Genomic DNA, 15049 nt, shown 5'->3' on the forward strand with positions numbered 1-15049 from the left:
AGCAGAGAAGATTAGCTTGCTAATAACTGGAGGTGAGCTCACAATAAGTTTTGTGGAAGGTGGAGGCTTCAGAGAGCTGATGGCGTTTGTCAAGCGGGAGTACAAGCCCCCGCAACAGGGAATATCTATGAGAGTGGAAAAGATGTTTGTAGTGACTTCATTTATGGGGGGTCCATGTCCAATGAACCCAATTTTGTCAATAGTTAAAATAAAAATAATCATAATCTGCGAGTATTCGAATATTCGTTCATTAGGTATTTAGAATATTTGATTACAGGAATTACTGTAAATTCCCATCCCTAATATGTGTATATATATATATTTATATATATATATATATATATATATATATATATATATATATATATATATATATTAGGGATATATATATTAGTGTATATCTCATTACAGGGTAGTGTTGTCTCAGATCAAACACTGCCACTTTGCACTTACCGGAAATGACGATGGCACACAGGTGGTCTGCTTTCATTGATTGCATGATGTTGATTATTATAGAGTAAGGGTGAATTCCAATTCCTCCCTTAACACTCATTCTCAACCCTCAATCTCAGTGACACTCAAAACCAAAGGGCTATTTTGTGATTTACAAATGGAACACCCCTTAAATGCAGTTATGTCTTCAGACTGTGGGGGCAGCACTCTGCCCAAGCTGCATTCAGTCTGACAATTTAAAAAAATAAAGAAGGAAAACAATAATAATAAGAAGAAGCCATTTCTGTAGTCCCTGAAATGACATTGGGACAACATTGTTTGTTATTTTTCATATTAGCAATGTTAACCCTGTCAGTTTCATTATGAGCCAGAAACAGCTATCACCGACAGGTGTGCGGGTTTTTTGTAGCCTGACAGAGAGGAAAAGACCGCTCTGTTTATCTTAGTTAAATTAGCCAAATACAGTAGAATATACGTCAGTCCTCCATTGCTATACAGTGTGCAGGGCCCATTCATATTCTACGTGTGTTCGTCCGTTTCGTCCGTCGGCCAGTAATAGTTAGATGTGCTGTATTTTCATGCAAAATACGGACGAAATGTTCCATCCATCTCAGCTACCGTAACTTTATGTTATGAATGAAGCTCTGCACTGAAACCGGGACCGCCAATCTGGCTGGCAAACATTGTCAAATAAAATGAAAGTTATGCAACTATGAGGTCAATAATCGGTGAAGATGGCTTAAATAAGAAAATACAATGGTTTTCGCAATATATTTCTGTTATATATTGACCAAAATACTTAATTTGTAGCTCGTTCTTTTCGCCGCTTTGGACGCCATGTTGGTTGCAGTGAAGCTGGTGAAAATACGCAATGCATTCTGGGTAGCCCTTACTGGTGCCAGAAAATCTCAATTTGAGGGGCCGTACAGCCCTCTAACTTGTCCCTTAACTTACTGGCACCGGCACGGGATCGCACATTTTTGAGATTGAGGGTTAAAATTGGGGGTTAAGGGGGAAATTGGAATTCCCCCTAAGACATGTCCAGTGTTCCACATTCAACTTGTTGACAGTTTTGAGTAATAAGCTGGAAAATCAAAGTGCACTACAGCACAATCAACTTTAAACATTAATTTTGAAAGAGATTGATGAATCAGTCTTTGTTAATGTATTGACAGGTAACAGAAGTTAAAGTTCTGGTTTACTTTGCCCACCTCTGGAGAAATCTCACTTATGTACAAGTGAGCTAATGAAAAGTACTTCAAAAGTTCTTCAAGAGTATTTTAAAAAATACTCTTGAAATTAACTGTAGTGTCAACTTTAGTGCAATCAAAGTATGCCCTGTTAAAATAAACATTTTAATTTGGCTTTATTAAAAGAAACTGACATTATTTTTTTTGCTAAGGCTATGAAACTACAACAGCAAACAAACCATACATAGCCATCCTAGCATTTAAATCCTTCATAATGTGTCCAATATGACTGCTAACATCTAGGGCTCTAATTTAGTAGACCAGGCGCAAGCGCAGGTGCACCTGCCCTGCCCCGGCCTTGGCCGCGCGAACAGGGTGTGACCGGCGCACTTTGCAAGTTTCCTGCAGTGCCAAGAGAGGCGCAGTCAAGGCGCAGGGGAGTGCAGAGGTGCGTGTCCACGCCTTCCTCTGCCCAAATGGCAGAGAGGGAGGAGAAAAGCCATGAGTGGGTTTAACACAGCTGAGCGCTGTTTTCACCAATCAAATAAGCGCCTCTCCTCGCCTTTAAATACCCTGCGGCCGAGGCGCAGTGTCTGATTGGTCTGAGTGATCCCCAGCACTGCGGAAACAGTGTGCTGGAAAGACCCGGTAGCGGAGACGGTCAGAGCCGCTGTCCCTGCAGCAGGAGAATGGACAGCAGGGCCCATCAGAGGACACGAAGCACGTCACCGTGTGGGCCAGCTCCCGGGACAGATGTAATCTGTTCCTTGTCATTAATAGGAGTAAAAAATGAAGAGACAGTTACACAGCTGGCTTATCTATTCAGAATACTTTTGATCCACCTACACTCCTGCTTCGTCATTGCCAAATAGCAGAATCTTTGGTGATATACTGTATACACTTCCCAGTGTCTCCACCTCATCCTCCTTACAACAATGTACTCCATCTTTTTAGATCACGTTAAAAATAAATACTAAAACAGAGAAATATGGGAAATCACGGATAAATCCTGAGTGACAAACATTTATTTTGTCTCTTTTTTCTTTGTCTTTTCTCTCCCTCTTTTCTTTGAATTAAGTAAAATGAGAGAAGCCAGATATATACTCAGTATCAGATGTTAAGGCTGTTTATTGTTTAATTGTAAGATGTGCATCAAACTTCCAGCTGCCGTCAGGTTAACTTTCCATTATGACAAACGGCTTTAATCTGACATCAGATTTGACGGGACAGTTAATTTAGGTATAAATGTATATGCTGGTTCAGACAGTTACATTAAATAGTGATTGCTGTGATTGTTTATTGTATTAAAATGTGCCTGACACTCTGGAAACCTGCCTCTGAGACTTTGTTGACATGTGCGCACATGTGCGCCTGTCACCAAATTACAGCTGCGGAGGGTGCGCTCCGCTTTGCGCCGAGGATAGACCAGATTGGAGCTGGCGAGCTTTCAGCGCACTTTTTTGGCACGAAATTGTCACTGCGCCAACATGAATCTGCTGACACCTCCCCCTGGTGTGCCGTCAACTCTCCCTGCCGCGCAGTCACACCCATCTCTGCGCAGACGGTCTACCAAATTGTCAAATTGGCAGTGCACGCTGGTGCGCCACACGGAATTAACACTGCGTGGGTTGCGCCAGGCTAGCACCCCCTGCGCTGCGCCACAAAATTAGAGCCCTTAGTGTTCTCAAATAGAAATACTAACCAAGAAGAGTCTGAATGCTAGTGTGAACTGTTTTCTGATGATAGCTGATGGGTTAAAGTCTCTGGACTCACAGTGGCCTTCATCCTGCTGTAACTATTATGGAAGAAGGAGGTATACTGAAGAGGATTGAGGAGCTACATGGTGATTGAAGGTCTGACAATCGAACTGCTGGATGTCATCAAGGTGCTGTGAACTCTTCGGGCTCCTGTTGGCAGCATTATTCAGCCTCTCAGCATGCCACAATTTTTTCCAGAGCACAGCGTTTGTCCTGTGTTGCCCTGAATATCAATGATGTTTGTCAGCAGTTTGCTGAATGCAGGCCATGGATATAGCCATTTTCAGTGTATGTGTTTGTGTTTGTGCACATGTGTGTATTCCAATTAGTTTTGCTTATGACAAACACAAGCAATGGGAACTTGAGCTCATAACGGCCATAATGATTTCCTAATTGCAGGCTGAGAACATTGTGAGATGAGACGAGCTGCACACAGTCGAGACTACCGGGCTTAATTTGCTTCACTCAGTATCAGGAAATAAAGAAATAATTCTCTCACAATTACAATTTAATGTTCAAAGATGTTTATTAGATCTCTAGGTACAGTACCATGAGGTAGGAATAATCAGAAAGATTCTAACCAACATCTTCTTCACGTACTTCAAAGGAATTTATAGAGGGTTTTTCAGCTTTATGAGATGACATCATGGCAGGTCTTGATCAGAAGGGGACTGCTTAAGTTTCCGTCTTGAAAGGACGTCTGGCATATCCGAAGAAGTCCTGTAAGGAATTACAGCATGACTCAACACACACATTCACAAGGGCAAGCATATTGTCTGTCTGTGACTGCCTTTATTACTTTATTCCCTAAAGTCACCCCAAACTTGAAATAATGTTGGATAAGCACACAGTCTTACTGTACTGGTGTATGTCTGATGCATAACAACAACCCTTAGATAATGAAAACAAAATGTATTCATTAATTTTGAACAGCTGAGGTCTAAACCTGAAGATTTGCAGACGTTTGTGTAATCTTGAACCCACCCAGGCTTCTTAATGAAGCATTACAGTTTGTATCTAGAGTATGAAAAATTTGTATCTACAGTTTGAAACAGGTTTGTAATAAAGGTTTGTCCTGGAGAGAGATTTGAATAATTTTAAAGGTAGGGTCTGTAGGATTTTCCTGAAAAATAAGATATCAACTTTTACAGGAATAATCCTGCTCAATTGTCACTTCTCGACCTCTATATGTGTGTGTCTGTGTCTGCCTTGGACCCTCTCCTCAGCCTGTATGTTAATGTTTTAGTTGTACTGGGAGGTTTCTTGGCGGAGAGTAGGTGTCGTTACCTCATCCAATCAAAGCGTGTAAGTGACTTAGCGTGTTGATTAGCAGATGGAAGAAGCTATCCTGAGTGGCTATTACAGTTGACGTAGCACAGAGCAGGAGAAACACAACCAAAAAGAAACAAAACGTTAAACAAATAAAGCTTTTTACCAAACAAGGGTGAAGCTTGGCTCAACTTTGACTCACTTTTGAGCACTTGGAAAGCAGCACAGGACAAAGAAGGATGTGAGTTTGCTTTCTGCTGAGCAGGTATGCGTCAAATAACTCTTGATTAGCTTGTGCTAGCATGTCAAGTCAGGTGCATGAACAGCTCTCTGGTCTCTTCTAGGTAGAAATGCGATGCTACAGGTGGTTGCTAGGCTAGTGAATGTGTTCACATAGTCATGGTTGGAGGCTTTGGGTGTGCGCTGCCCCTGGCACTGAGCCTAGGAGGAGGAGCCCAATTTGAATGTTGTGTTTACAAACAAGTAACAGAATTTCCTGTGGACCCTATTTTCATTTTCGCACATACAGTGCAAGACAATGGTCAAATTTTATTGAATGTTTTGTTTGCTTGTAGTTCTTATTGTAGTATGTTGTTTCATAAGATTTTTTTAAATAGGCTATGGATACAAATTGTGCTCTCATGTTAAATTTTTATTAGCAGTTTTACATACTGTTTTTGAAAAATGTATAAATCGAACAATGCTAAAGGTATTATAACTGTGTCATCAACAACAGATCCAAGAGTGCAGCCAACACCAAAACCACAAGATTATATTCAGTGCTTGGGCTTCATGTCAGCTAAATCAAGTAATCCTTCATTTTGGTAACATCTTACTGTCATAAATGTGAACCTCATTGATTCTAATAAGGCTTTATAAAATCAGATTACACAGCCACAAGGTGGTGTGAAAAATAATTCATTTCAACTAGCTTTGAAAAGGAAGATTAGTTCTGTCAGAGCAATACAAAAACAGTGCTGCATTCTTCCTCAACATTATATCTATCTCTAAATATCATTTAGGTTCAGCTAAATCAGTTTCTGGATATAACATAAAACATATGGTGCATACAGAATCCTGTGTTAATCTCCCCTTGAACCCTCCAGAAAGGCATAAAAACCTCTCATCCATGCACTGTTTATGTCGGACTGACATCTGCAGATATACTTTCCCTTTATGATTTCCAGCATGTATCTCAGGGGTCATCTATTTGTTTGGAGGCACAAGTCCATCCCGTTTCCTCAATGGATTTAGAATTCAAGTGTGATATTTTGGATTGGGTGTTTTTCTTCTTGTGAAATGGAAAGCTTTCAAGGTTGTTTGTACATCCACAAAACACAAACATTGGATGTACAAACATTAGCTGTGTTCTTAACAACCTCATTAACGGAAGATACACCCAAAGAATTAAAGCACTTCCACATTAGTGTAGGAAATGTTAATTTCTGCTGATGTTTTAATGTTATGGGTGACCTCATTTGGCTTGAAGTTTTTTGTGCACCCATTAAGATTAGTCATTACTCATGCTCTTGTTTCTCAATAAAAATAACAAATCCATTGAAGGTCCCATACTTTTGAAAAATCACTTTATTATGTCTTTAAGTGAAACTTGTGGGTCTTTGGCTTTCCTCTCAGCCCACAAAATGTGATATTTAATGACAAAACCTGCACTTCGTAGTGCTAGTGAATGTAAAATCTTGACCTAAAACGAGCTGTTTGGATTTTGGTGATTTGCTGACGTCAGCTATTCCCTTTTTTGACCACTCAGGAGCAAGTCTGACCTGATTGGTCCACCGGCGCAGATAACCCCAAACCCCCTCCCCGCCCAGGAGGAGAGGGAGAATGCCAAAGTTGAAAAGCCATCACTGCTTTATTTTTGGCTGTAAACAGCCACATAGTTCCATACACAAGCTTCCCGTCTCAGAAGAAGACAAGACTAAGTGGCTAGAGTTCATTTTTCAAGGAAATGTGCCAGCTACACTCAGTAAAACTGAGCATGTGTGTGCTAGTCACTTCACAGCCCACTGCTTTTCCAACTTTGGACAGTGCAACAGAGGGCTAGCAAATAGACTGGTCCTGAATCAAGGTGCATTGCCGACCATCCACCAACAAACCTCTGACCCTGGAAATGTGAGTATTTTAAATGCTGTGTGCTGTGGAGCAGATGTAAGAGCTTTTCCTCAGTTTCCCCCCTGTTTCTGTGTTAGCTTCAGGATGCTAACTTTACCTGCGGTTAGCCTGTTGTTTTAGCCTGTAATGTTACAGTAAATGAGCTTTGCTGTTTTCTAAACATTGTGCACTCGGAGCTCGTGGCGCCACTCTCAGTGAGTCGGAAGAGCGGGGCGGTATCAGCGGTGGCTCATTTACATATGAAGGTCACGCCCACTAAATCAGACCGTTCTGAACAGAGGGACTATGAGAGCCTGGAAACAATGCTGCTGTGCTTGATTTATTGGCTTTTTGGACCAAAACATGTTACCACCATTTCATGAAGACATCAATGATCCATATTAAACTGCAGAAAATAAGCATAATATGGGACCTTTAACTGCACAGTTCACTCAATGTATTGTTAGTCTTGTACCCCTCATCTGCATTGGTCTCGGCCATCATTCCACCCTCCACAAAGGTTCCCATCCGACTTTTTGAGCGTTCCAGGTTTAGTTGACTTTGAGTCCCTGCCAAGAGCACAGAGGAGCAGATAAACAAACTTCATCATTTACGTCATGTTTCACCAATTAGTGCAAATCTGCAAGCTGCATCCTCATGTAAGGATTGGCACAAGTACTCTTCTGTGTCTGATATGTATTCACCTGTATTTACAGGATTATCTGCCTCCAGTGTTTAAACTGCATTAGATAAAAGCTGTTGCAGATATGTTTGCGCAGCTGCAGCATCTGAATAAGCATCTTTTTTATGTCACTGACAAATTCTTGTTATAAATAATTCTCTGCTCTCTTCTCTTACTGAATGGATCACAGTGTTTTACACCTAGGCAAGGAAAAAGAGGTAACAGAAGAAGAGAGATGTCACTTTTTTAAATTAACAGCTGCAGCCTGTAAGATGCATGTGAGAAAGCTAACTAACACCTCCCTTAAAGGCGTTAACTATTAGTTCTCCGGTTCGGATGTTCAATTTCACCGTGAAGTTTGAATGTTATTTGAGACCTGTGTATGGCTTTCTGCTAGTTGAGTTGTTGCTCACCTTCTCTTCTCAGTGTCTCCACAGGTGGATCAGGAGCCGTGATGGCAGGTGTGGGGTGCACTCTGAAGTTCCCTGGGATATCAAGAAATTTTTAGTGCTGATAAAAAAATTACTCCACTTTTGTCCTTCGGTCCATCATTTGGACCTGAATATTTTTACTCTTTTCAAAAACAACCAGACACTAAAGATAGTCGGATTTGAACAGGAGGTAGAGTCAGTGTGGCAGTTATTCTTGTTTCTGGACAATTTCTAAACAAAGAAAAATAGTTCTGTGTTTACTGACACTAAAATAATTTATACTGTTTACATTTGAGTGGATATAAATTACATGTAAAACACTTCGTTACATTATTTGGTGTGGAGCACAGTCATACACCACTAGCCAGGGGCAGTAGCTCCAGTTAATGGCTAATGTTATAAAGCTATAATATTCTACTGCCTAAAGTTTATGTAAGAGTCCAAAGGATTTTACTGGAAAATAACATGTCAACTTTTACAGGAATAATCCTGCTTAATTTTCCCTTCTCAGCCTCTATACATGTGTGTCAGTGTCTGTATCTGCCTTGGACCCTCTCCTCTGCCTGTGTGTTGATGTTTTTGTTGTATGGGGACATTTCTAGGCAGAGAGTGCACAGAAAGCATGCTTACCTTGGCCAATCACAGCGTGCCAAGTGTGCAAGTGACATTGTGTGTTGATTAGCTAATGGGAGAAGCTATCCTGAGCGGCTACAACAGAGGTTGTAGCACAGAGCACGATAAAAAACAACTAACGTGAAACAAAACGCATGGCTCAGCACTTGGCTTGACTTTCATTAGCACTTTGAGAGCAGCATGGGAAAAAGAGCAATGTTAGGTGGCTGTCTGCTGAGCAGGTTAGTGTCAAATAATCCAGGGATTAGCTTGTGCCAACATGCCAAGTCAGGTGCATGGCTCTCCAGTCTTTCTCACGTAGAAATGCGATGCTGCAGTTCGTTGCTGGGCTAGTGAATGTAGCATGTAGTCACGGTTTGAGGCTGTGGGTGTGCACTGCCATGCACCCACAGCCAAGGAGGAGGAGCCCAGTTTAAATGTGGTGTTTACAAACAAGTTATGAAATTACCACAGACCCTACTTCTAACATGTTATCTTACTGGTAGTGCTAACACTCCTACTGCAGGCCACATTCAGAAAACCAATGTGAATATTTGTTTTTTTTTTAAGTGTCCTCCTAATTTTAGATTATGAAAAAAAAGTCAATATAAACAACAAGGAAACTAGTCCCATCCTGTGTCACTGTGCTTTAGCAATGACTTTTTTGTGCATATTGAGTTTTCTAGCATTCCAAGATTATTTAGAATATGGTTCTATCACCCAAAACTTCAAATTTCACTCGTGCTTACCAAAGGATGGAAGGATATGGTTGATGTTGAGCCATGCTTTTATGAAGGGGTAGATTGATATGAGCAGACCTGAAACACAGGGAGACTAGTTAATATGATAAACAGACATTTAACACTGGTTTTATGAATATTTCACAAATTAGACTTAAAAAAGGCTGTCAAATTTCAATCTTGATTTGCAATTATGACTAAATAAACCAAAGTGGAGAGAACTGTGCACCGCTCTGTGCTAAGCGAGGCCATATGAAGAAGTATAAATTTTCTTTATGAGATCAAAAAGACCCTCAAATGTAATCACTTTCATATTGAACTAAATTAAAAACTGATTGTTTCATCTGCTCAAGTGTTTGCAATAAAAGTTTTAAATTAAAAACATAGCACACAAGCCACTAACAGAGGGTAGAATCATGTTTTGTTTTTGTTTTTTTTCTGTAGACAGGAACCATAATCAGTGGGCTTGTTTTATGAAACAGTCTTCAGATTATTTTTAGTGTACCCTAGACGCAGTGTGAGGCCTAAAGTAATATCTGAACCACAGGGCCTCTGTGCCCCACAGTGACACCTTGCTCCAATTGCACACAGTTATTGATTTCCCTCACACATCTGAAGTGCTGGCATTGCACTGCAGCTGGTCTAAAGAGTTGCTGTGAGATAGTGATAGTGTGCATGTGCACAAAATGCCATGAAAACTGCAGAAGGAGTAAAACGATTCTGCAAATAACACTCTGCTTATGCTCATTAGTCAGCCTGTGTGTTGGAAAAAGCATCATGGAGCATAACTAAACACAGCTTTGTCTGCTCCTCAGTTCTGTTTCAGCCAGCGTATCCATCAGGTGGCTGTACAGTTTTGATTTGCTAATTCCTCAAAGACACAAATGAATAATGCAGAGCTGATATAATCATCAGTGAGAGTACATTTCACATTAACAATGCATGCTGATGTTGTCGTCCCCGGATCAGAAGAGCTGCCCTTCGCTCTTTCTCTCCAGGAAAGCAGTTCAGACAGTTCCAGTTACGCTGTCAGATCAAATGGGCACATGGCGTGTTTCTCATGAACAGTGAATGGAAAATGTCAAAAGCCATGGATCTTTTATCTAAATAGCCTTCTTATTTTATAAATACGCCTGACCAAAATGGTACCTTTTTGTTGACACACACAAAAAAATGTCCTCAGTTCTAGATTTTGCATGTATTGGCAGCCATTGCCATAACCAAAAATCAAACATTTGATAAAAATAGTAATTTTGAAGAGCAAAGTGTTTTAAAAATAAAAATTATTATAAATGCCAAGACTGATTTTGGATGGGTAAGGAAGTACAGTTTCAATCCTAACCACAAAAATCCAGTCTACAATAATAAAAGATAAGCTGCTAAGAATCAGAGTGAACAAATTAAGTATGTTGTGTAGATTTTTATGAGGGATAGGGATCTCATGAACCCTAAACAGAACATTAAGGTTATTCCATCAATACATATGTTTACAATCTCACCTGGCAACTTTTAATTATTACAGACACACACTCACCAAGCCCCCCAGCTCCCAGGAAGATCCCTCCAACAGCATCAGCATCACACTCCCTGGACACCCCAATGATGATGCAGCCTGCCACAATACTGACCAGTGCTGAGCCCACCCGCAGCCCGTGGTACTCCCCGACACTAACGGGGTTCATTCAACAGGTGGAGGCCCCCCGCCTGCCCAGCAACTCACTACTGCTACTGACAACTTTTACTCCCATCTGCCCAAGCCCGGGCCCTCCCTCTTTTTTCACTCTCCCTTACAGAGAAACACTTTCCTTGGCAGAGCCTCCATCTCTAGATGTCTCATACATGTTTAAAGACTACACTCTGGTTTCCATCACTGCTGAAAAATTAGAAAGCTTGCGGCGCTGACTCTTATGACAGTGGTATTCATGCTTCAATCTGATCACAGGCCCCTTACTACAAGTACTGAAATCTAGAGTAAGGTGAATAATGAATGCCTGGAGAATAGCTAAGATAAAAAAGAGCATAACACGAATACAGCTGTCTGCTTTTTTGGACATTTGAAGGACTAGAAAGTCAGATGCAGCTGTACAAGCACAGGGGCAGCAGCAGAGCTGGCTGAAAGAACGAGGGGGAGGTCAGAGAGAGACAGAGTCAGATTATGTGCTACTTGTGTGATTTGTCTGCGAGCTTGAAGGGAATGTGTAATGAAAGGTTCAGAGAGTCCTCAACGGAGGGGGCTCGAGGCCATCCATAAAGGCCTGCAGTTGCCATAGGAATAGCATATCCATGGCAACAGAGGAAAAAAATGGGGGTAAGCAGGATAAACACAGCAAATAGGATAGCAAATGAACTTGTTGCTCAAAGGAAAAACAGCGACACATTTCCTGTACAGTGGGTAAACTCTATCTGACGCTGAAGCCACATGTCTGCATTACTAATTAATACATGCTGCTGATAGTTGTGTGGCTAGGTGTGTTACACTGAAGCATGTCTTAAATGTTTTTCAAGAATGAATTTACTAAATCCTCAACCACACCTAAAACTATCTGTGTGGGAGGCTTAATGATTCATTACACATAAAGCAAAAACCACACATATAAGCTGTTACTGTGTCTCAAACACCTTTGGGGTCTTAGTGCAGAAGTTCCACAAAGTTGATACTCATGGAATAGAGAGAGAAAAGAACCTAAGATAGAGGACAACTTCAATGGATACAAAAAGAAGGAATTACTGAATTAAGTATGAAGTATAAGAAATATTCAAAGTGCTTTCCGAGTACTCAGATGAAATCAGTAAATGAAATGACTTACATTAATTGACAGGTGGAAGTAAAATGAAGAGGAAAAGGAATGCGTTGGCCGGGAATCGAACCCGGGTCAACTGCTTGGAAGGCAGCTATGCTAACCACTATACCACCAACGCTTGACATGTACCTCGGTTATCTATTTCTATCATCTCAGGCCGACCCCGGCTTCTCACTTACATAGAGTGTTAGATGCTACTCATTTGAGGAGCCCTTTGAGCTCTTATGTCTATTGAATATTACTGTTTCACTGAGGTAGGGAATTCTGAAAAGTATTTTCTTTCCTGGGAGAAATTGTAAACCAAAAATAAGGTGTTATGGTAATCGGTATTACTCCTGACCTCATCAATTAGTGTTTAACACACACAGGACGATTCGTTATGTCCTTGGATCCTGGGAGAAAAAAAGAACGATGGCCCGTACGGGGATCGAACCCGCGACCTTGGCGTTATTAGCACCACGCTCTAACCAATTGAGCTAACCGGCCGATAGCATTCATACAATTCACTATTTGGTTATGATGGGCATCCAATGCGGGATATGGAGGCACTATCAGGGGAAAAAAATGATATTTGTGTATGTCTCTAGTGATATTTACACTATTTGTGCTCCTGTGTTTGTCTGGAGACCCTACATGTAACCATGAGCGCATTGTTTACATATGAGATCAGCTGTTAGCAGCCTGCAGCATGTCAATGCTAACTGGTGCAAGGCCTGACGTTTCCCCACAAGGTGAGGAGAGGGAGGTGATGGTACTGAGGTTAGAGCTTAGAAGTGACAACACTTACCTGTCCCTCCATCCAGTGTTATTGGGAACGCAAGATTAATCCCCAATAAGATGGAAAAGCCAGTAGTGCTAACCTAGCAACGGAGGGAATACCAAAGGGCAGAGTAGCATCATGCTATTCACAGATATGGCTAACAGAGCTGACACCAGACACCAGCGCCATATTGGAAGAACTTCACCTCCTAAGCAGACAGGATACAGGAGAGAGACTGAACAGATTGCTGAAGAAGCTAAGTCCTGGACCCTGTGGAGGTGGAGGCTGTCTGACTGGAGAATTATGGGCAAACTGTCATCATCTACACTCTTTATCGACTTGATTGGGCAGTTGATTGATTATTTGCTTTGACCTTTTTATGCCATTCTGAAGTAGCAAGAAATTGGCTCAGTAGAAGAATTTAAAAGGCTCTTTTTATAAAAAATTATACATCAGAATTTGATCATTTTCACTGGGTGTCTTCCTCACAAGGTCTGCCATCACATGAAGTGGAATGGTTGATTGACTATTTGTTTTGACCTTTTTAGGCTATTCTGAAATAGCAAAAATTTAGCTTCTTTTTTTTCTCTTACTTTTAGGGGGTCTTATCTTGAAATGAAGCATCAGAATCGTATCATTTGTGCTGAACGTTATCCTAAGAGGGACTCCAAGCTTCCTGAAGTGAAGTGGTTGAATGATTAGTTTTAATAGACCATTTATCCTAGTATGAATATGAGAGCAGATTTGCACAGTTCCAGGTTTTTCGAAAAGGTTTAATTTTGAAATCGCATACAGTCGTCATTTAATGTTGCGTTACTCACTGACAAACTGATTGGCAAACTTTGGTATGAGTTTTATTTTGAAGTTCCGTCAGACCTACCATTTTACCGCAATACCTAGGATATACGCGCATCGAAAAATCAAGTGAGGGCTGGCTTGACCGCAGTTGTTGACGTGACTCCTGAACTTCCCCTCAGGGACTTAGTATGATATGTTCTATTTTATTCTATTTCAAATAAAGCCTGTGTCTAAACTGAAAAGAGTTACTAATGGCAATACGCTATTATTATGTTGATTATCTTATCGGGTCCACAAAGGTAATCGCGGACCTCGTGGCGCAACGGTAGCGCGTCTGACTCCAGATCAGAAGGTTGCGTGTTCAAATCACGTCGGGGTCAATCTTTTGAGTCCTATATATGAATTCATATACATATTACACACGTTTTTCCTCCGTCAATGGATTTGTTTACACCAGGGCATAGGTGTTCATTAATCAATTACCAAGTGGGGCAGAATAGAGTTGAACAGAGTGGTTTAGTCTCCCTGTTTCTCTGATCATTCTCATCATCGCTGTCTTCTGAGAACAATCACTGCTTTGGAATGCCACTCACCATGAGGGATCAGTAGATACCTTCCGGCTTGCTAAAGTTGACTCTATCATCAATCTCATAACCCTTTTACATATCCGTTTTTGCTGACAACAGGGCAGATTCATACCACGTTATGAGACTGCAATACTAAGACTATTGCAATAGCAACACCTAGGGTGCTGGAAATTTTAAGCATCCTATTTAACCTGACCATTTCTAGTGTGCAACCATTTTTAGTGTCTTCCTTCAACCATTACTCTTACCCAAACTATAAACAATGCAACAACACAAGGGTAGTCAAGCTTTGATCCTGGAACAGCAGTCTTGATGTGTTGCTGACATGTTGTTATGACATAAAAAAAATGACATGGAGGTTTAGTCATTGTGTTGAATGATCTAACACAAAGAGATACAATCAAATAAAAACTATTGGTGGTGGCATTTGCAGTGGTATTTTGATGGGGACGCTTAATTTAACCATTTGAACTACCAGTACTTCCCAACGTTATCAAAAATCATTGAAAAAGATGTGTCAAACAATTTTCAGAACCTGTCATGTGAAGTTAACCAGGCCAAACGTCTGACAATATTCATGCTACTTACAGCCGAGCCTGTGACCCTTGAAAAGATTATTTTTTATAGAAAATCTTGTCATCCTGTTGCTACTTAATCTGTAATTTACCTGAAAAACTGTGGGGTAAATACATAAAGAGGTTTGCTAAAGCTGACTCTATCTTGGAATTAACATGTCCCAAAATAGCATTATGTAGGACAGTTTAGCTTTAGCACATGCACAGGATTTACATAATAAATCACTTTTGTTGGAGCCATACCAGATATTGATATTGATGAGTTAATGTTTAATTTCCCTCTTT

The 15049-nt window shown here is 40.7% G+C and overlaps 1 protein-coding gene and 3 non-coding genes across 4 annotated transcripts; 1 reads left to right on the forward strand and 3 right to left on the reverse strand.

The window, feature by feature from the left end:
* Window positions 1-3943: 3943 nt before the first annotated feature.
* Window positions 3944-11152, reverse strand: kncn (kinocilin). The gene is made up of 5 exons (XM_074689426.1): window positions 10778-11152; window positions 9253-9321; window positions 7874-7945; window positions 7254-7347; window positions 3944-4120 (listed from the first exon to the last, which is right to left on the reverse strand). The coding sequence occupies exons 1-5, from the start codon at window positions 10923-10925 to the stop codon at window positions 4045-4047; spliced, it is 459 nt and encodes a 152-aa protein (XP_074545527.1). The 5' UTR covers window positions 10926-11152; the 3' UTR covers window positions 3944-4044.
* Window positions 11153-12090: 938 nt separating this feature from the next.
* Window positions 12091-12162, reverse strand: trnag-ucc (transfer RNA glycine (anticodon UCC)). The gene has a single exon. It is a non-coding gene; the product is annotated as a tRNA-Gly (tRNA).
* Window positions 12163-12456: 294 nt separating this feature from the next.
* trnai-aau (transfer RNA isoleucine (anticodon AAU)) lies at window positions 12457-12530 on the reverse strand. The gene has a single exon. It is a non-coding gene; the product is annotated as a tRNA-Ile (tRNA).
* A 1380-nt stretch (window positions 12531-13910) lies between these two features.
* trnaw-cca (transfer RNA tryptophan (anticodon CCA)) lies at window positions 13911-13982 on the forward strand. Its single transcript has one exon. It is a non-coding gene; the product is annotated as a tRNA-Trp (tRNA).
* The last annotated feature ends 1067 nt before the right edge of the window (window positions 13983-15049 follow it).

Source organism: Halichoeres trimaculatus, unplaced genomic scaffold, assembly GCF_033239565.1.
Source record: "Halichoeres trimaculatus isolate MK-OKI-2021-1 unplaced genomic scaffold, fHalTri1.1 fHalTri1_scaffold_15, whole genome shotgun sequence".
Lineage (NCBI taxonomy): Eukaryota > Metazoa > Chordata > Actinopteri > Labriformes > Labridae > Halichoeres > Halichoeres trimaculatus.

Excerpts from the sequence above, each read along its gene's own strand:
- kncn (XM_074689426.1), bottom strand. The coding sequence starts at position 10,925 with ATGAACCCCGTTAGTGTCGGGGAGTACCACGGGCTGCGGGTGGGCTCA. Across the intron at positions 7,946-9,252 it reads CCATATCCTTCCATCCTTTG|GGAACTTCAGAGTGCACCCC; the intron begins GTAAGCACGAGT and ends TTGATATCCCAG. Across the intron at positions 4,121-7,253 it reads GAGACCAATGCAGATGAGGG|GACTTCTTCGGATATGCCAG; the intron begins GTACAAGACTAA and ends AATTCCTTACAG.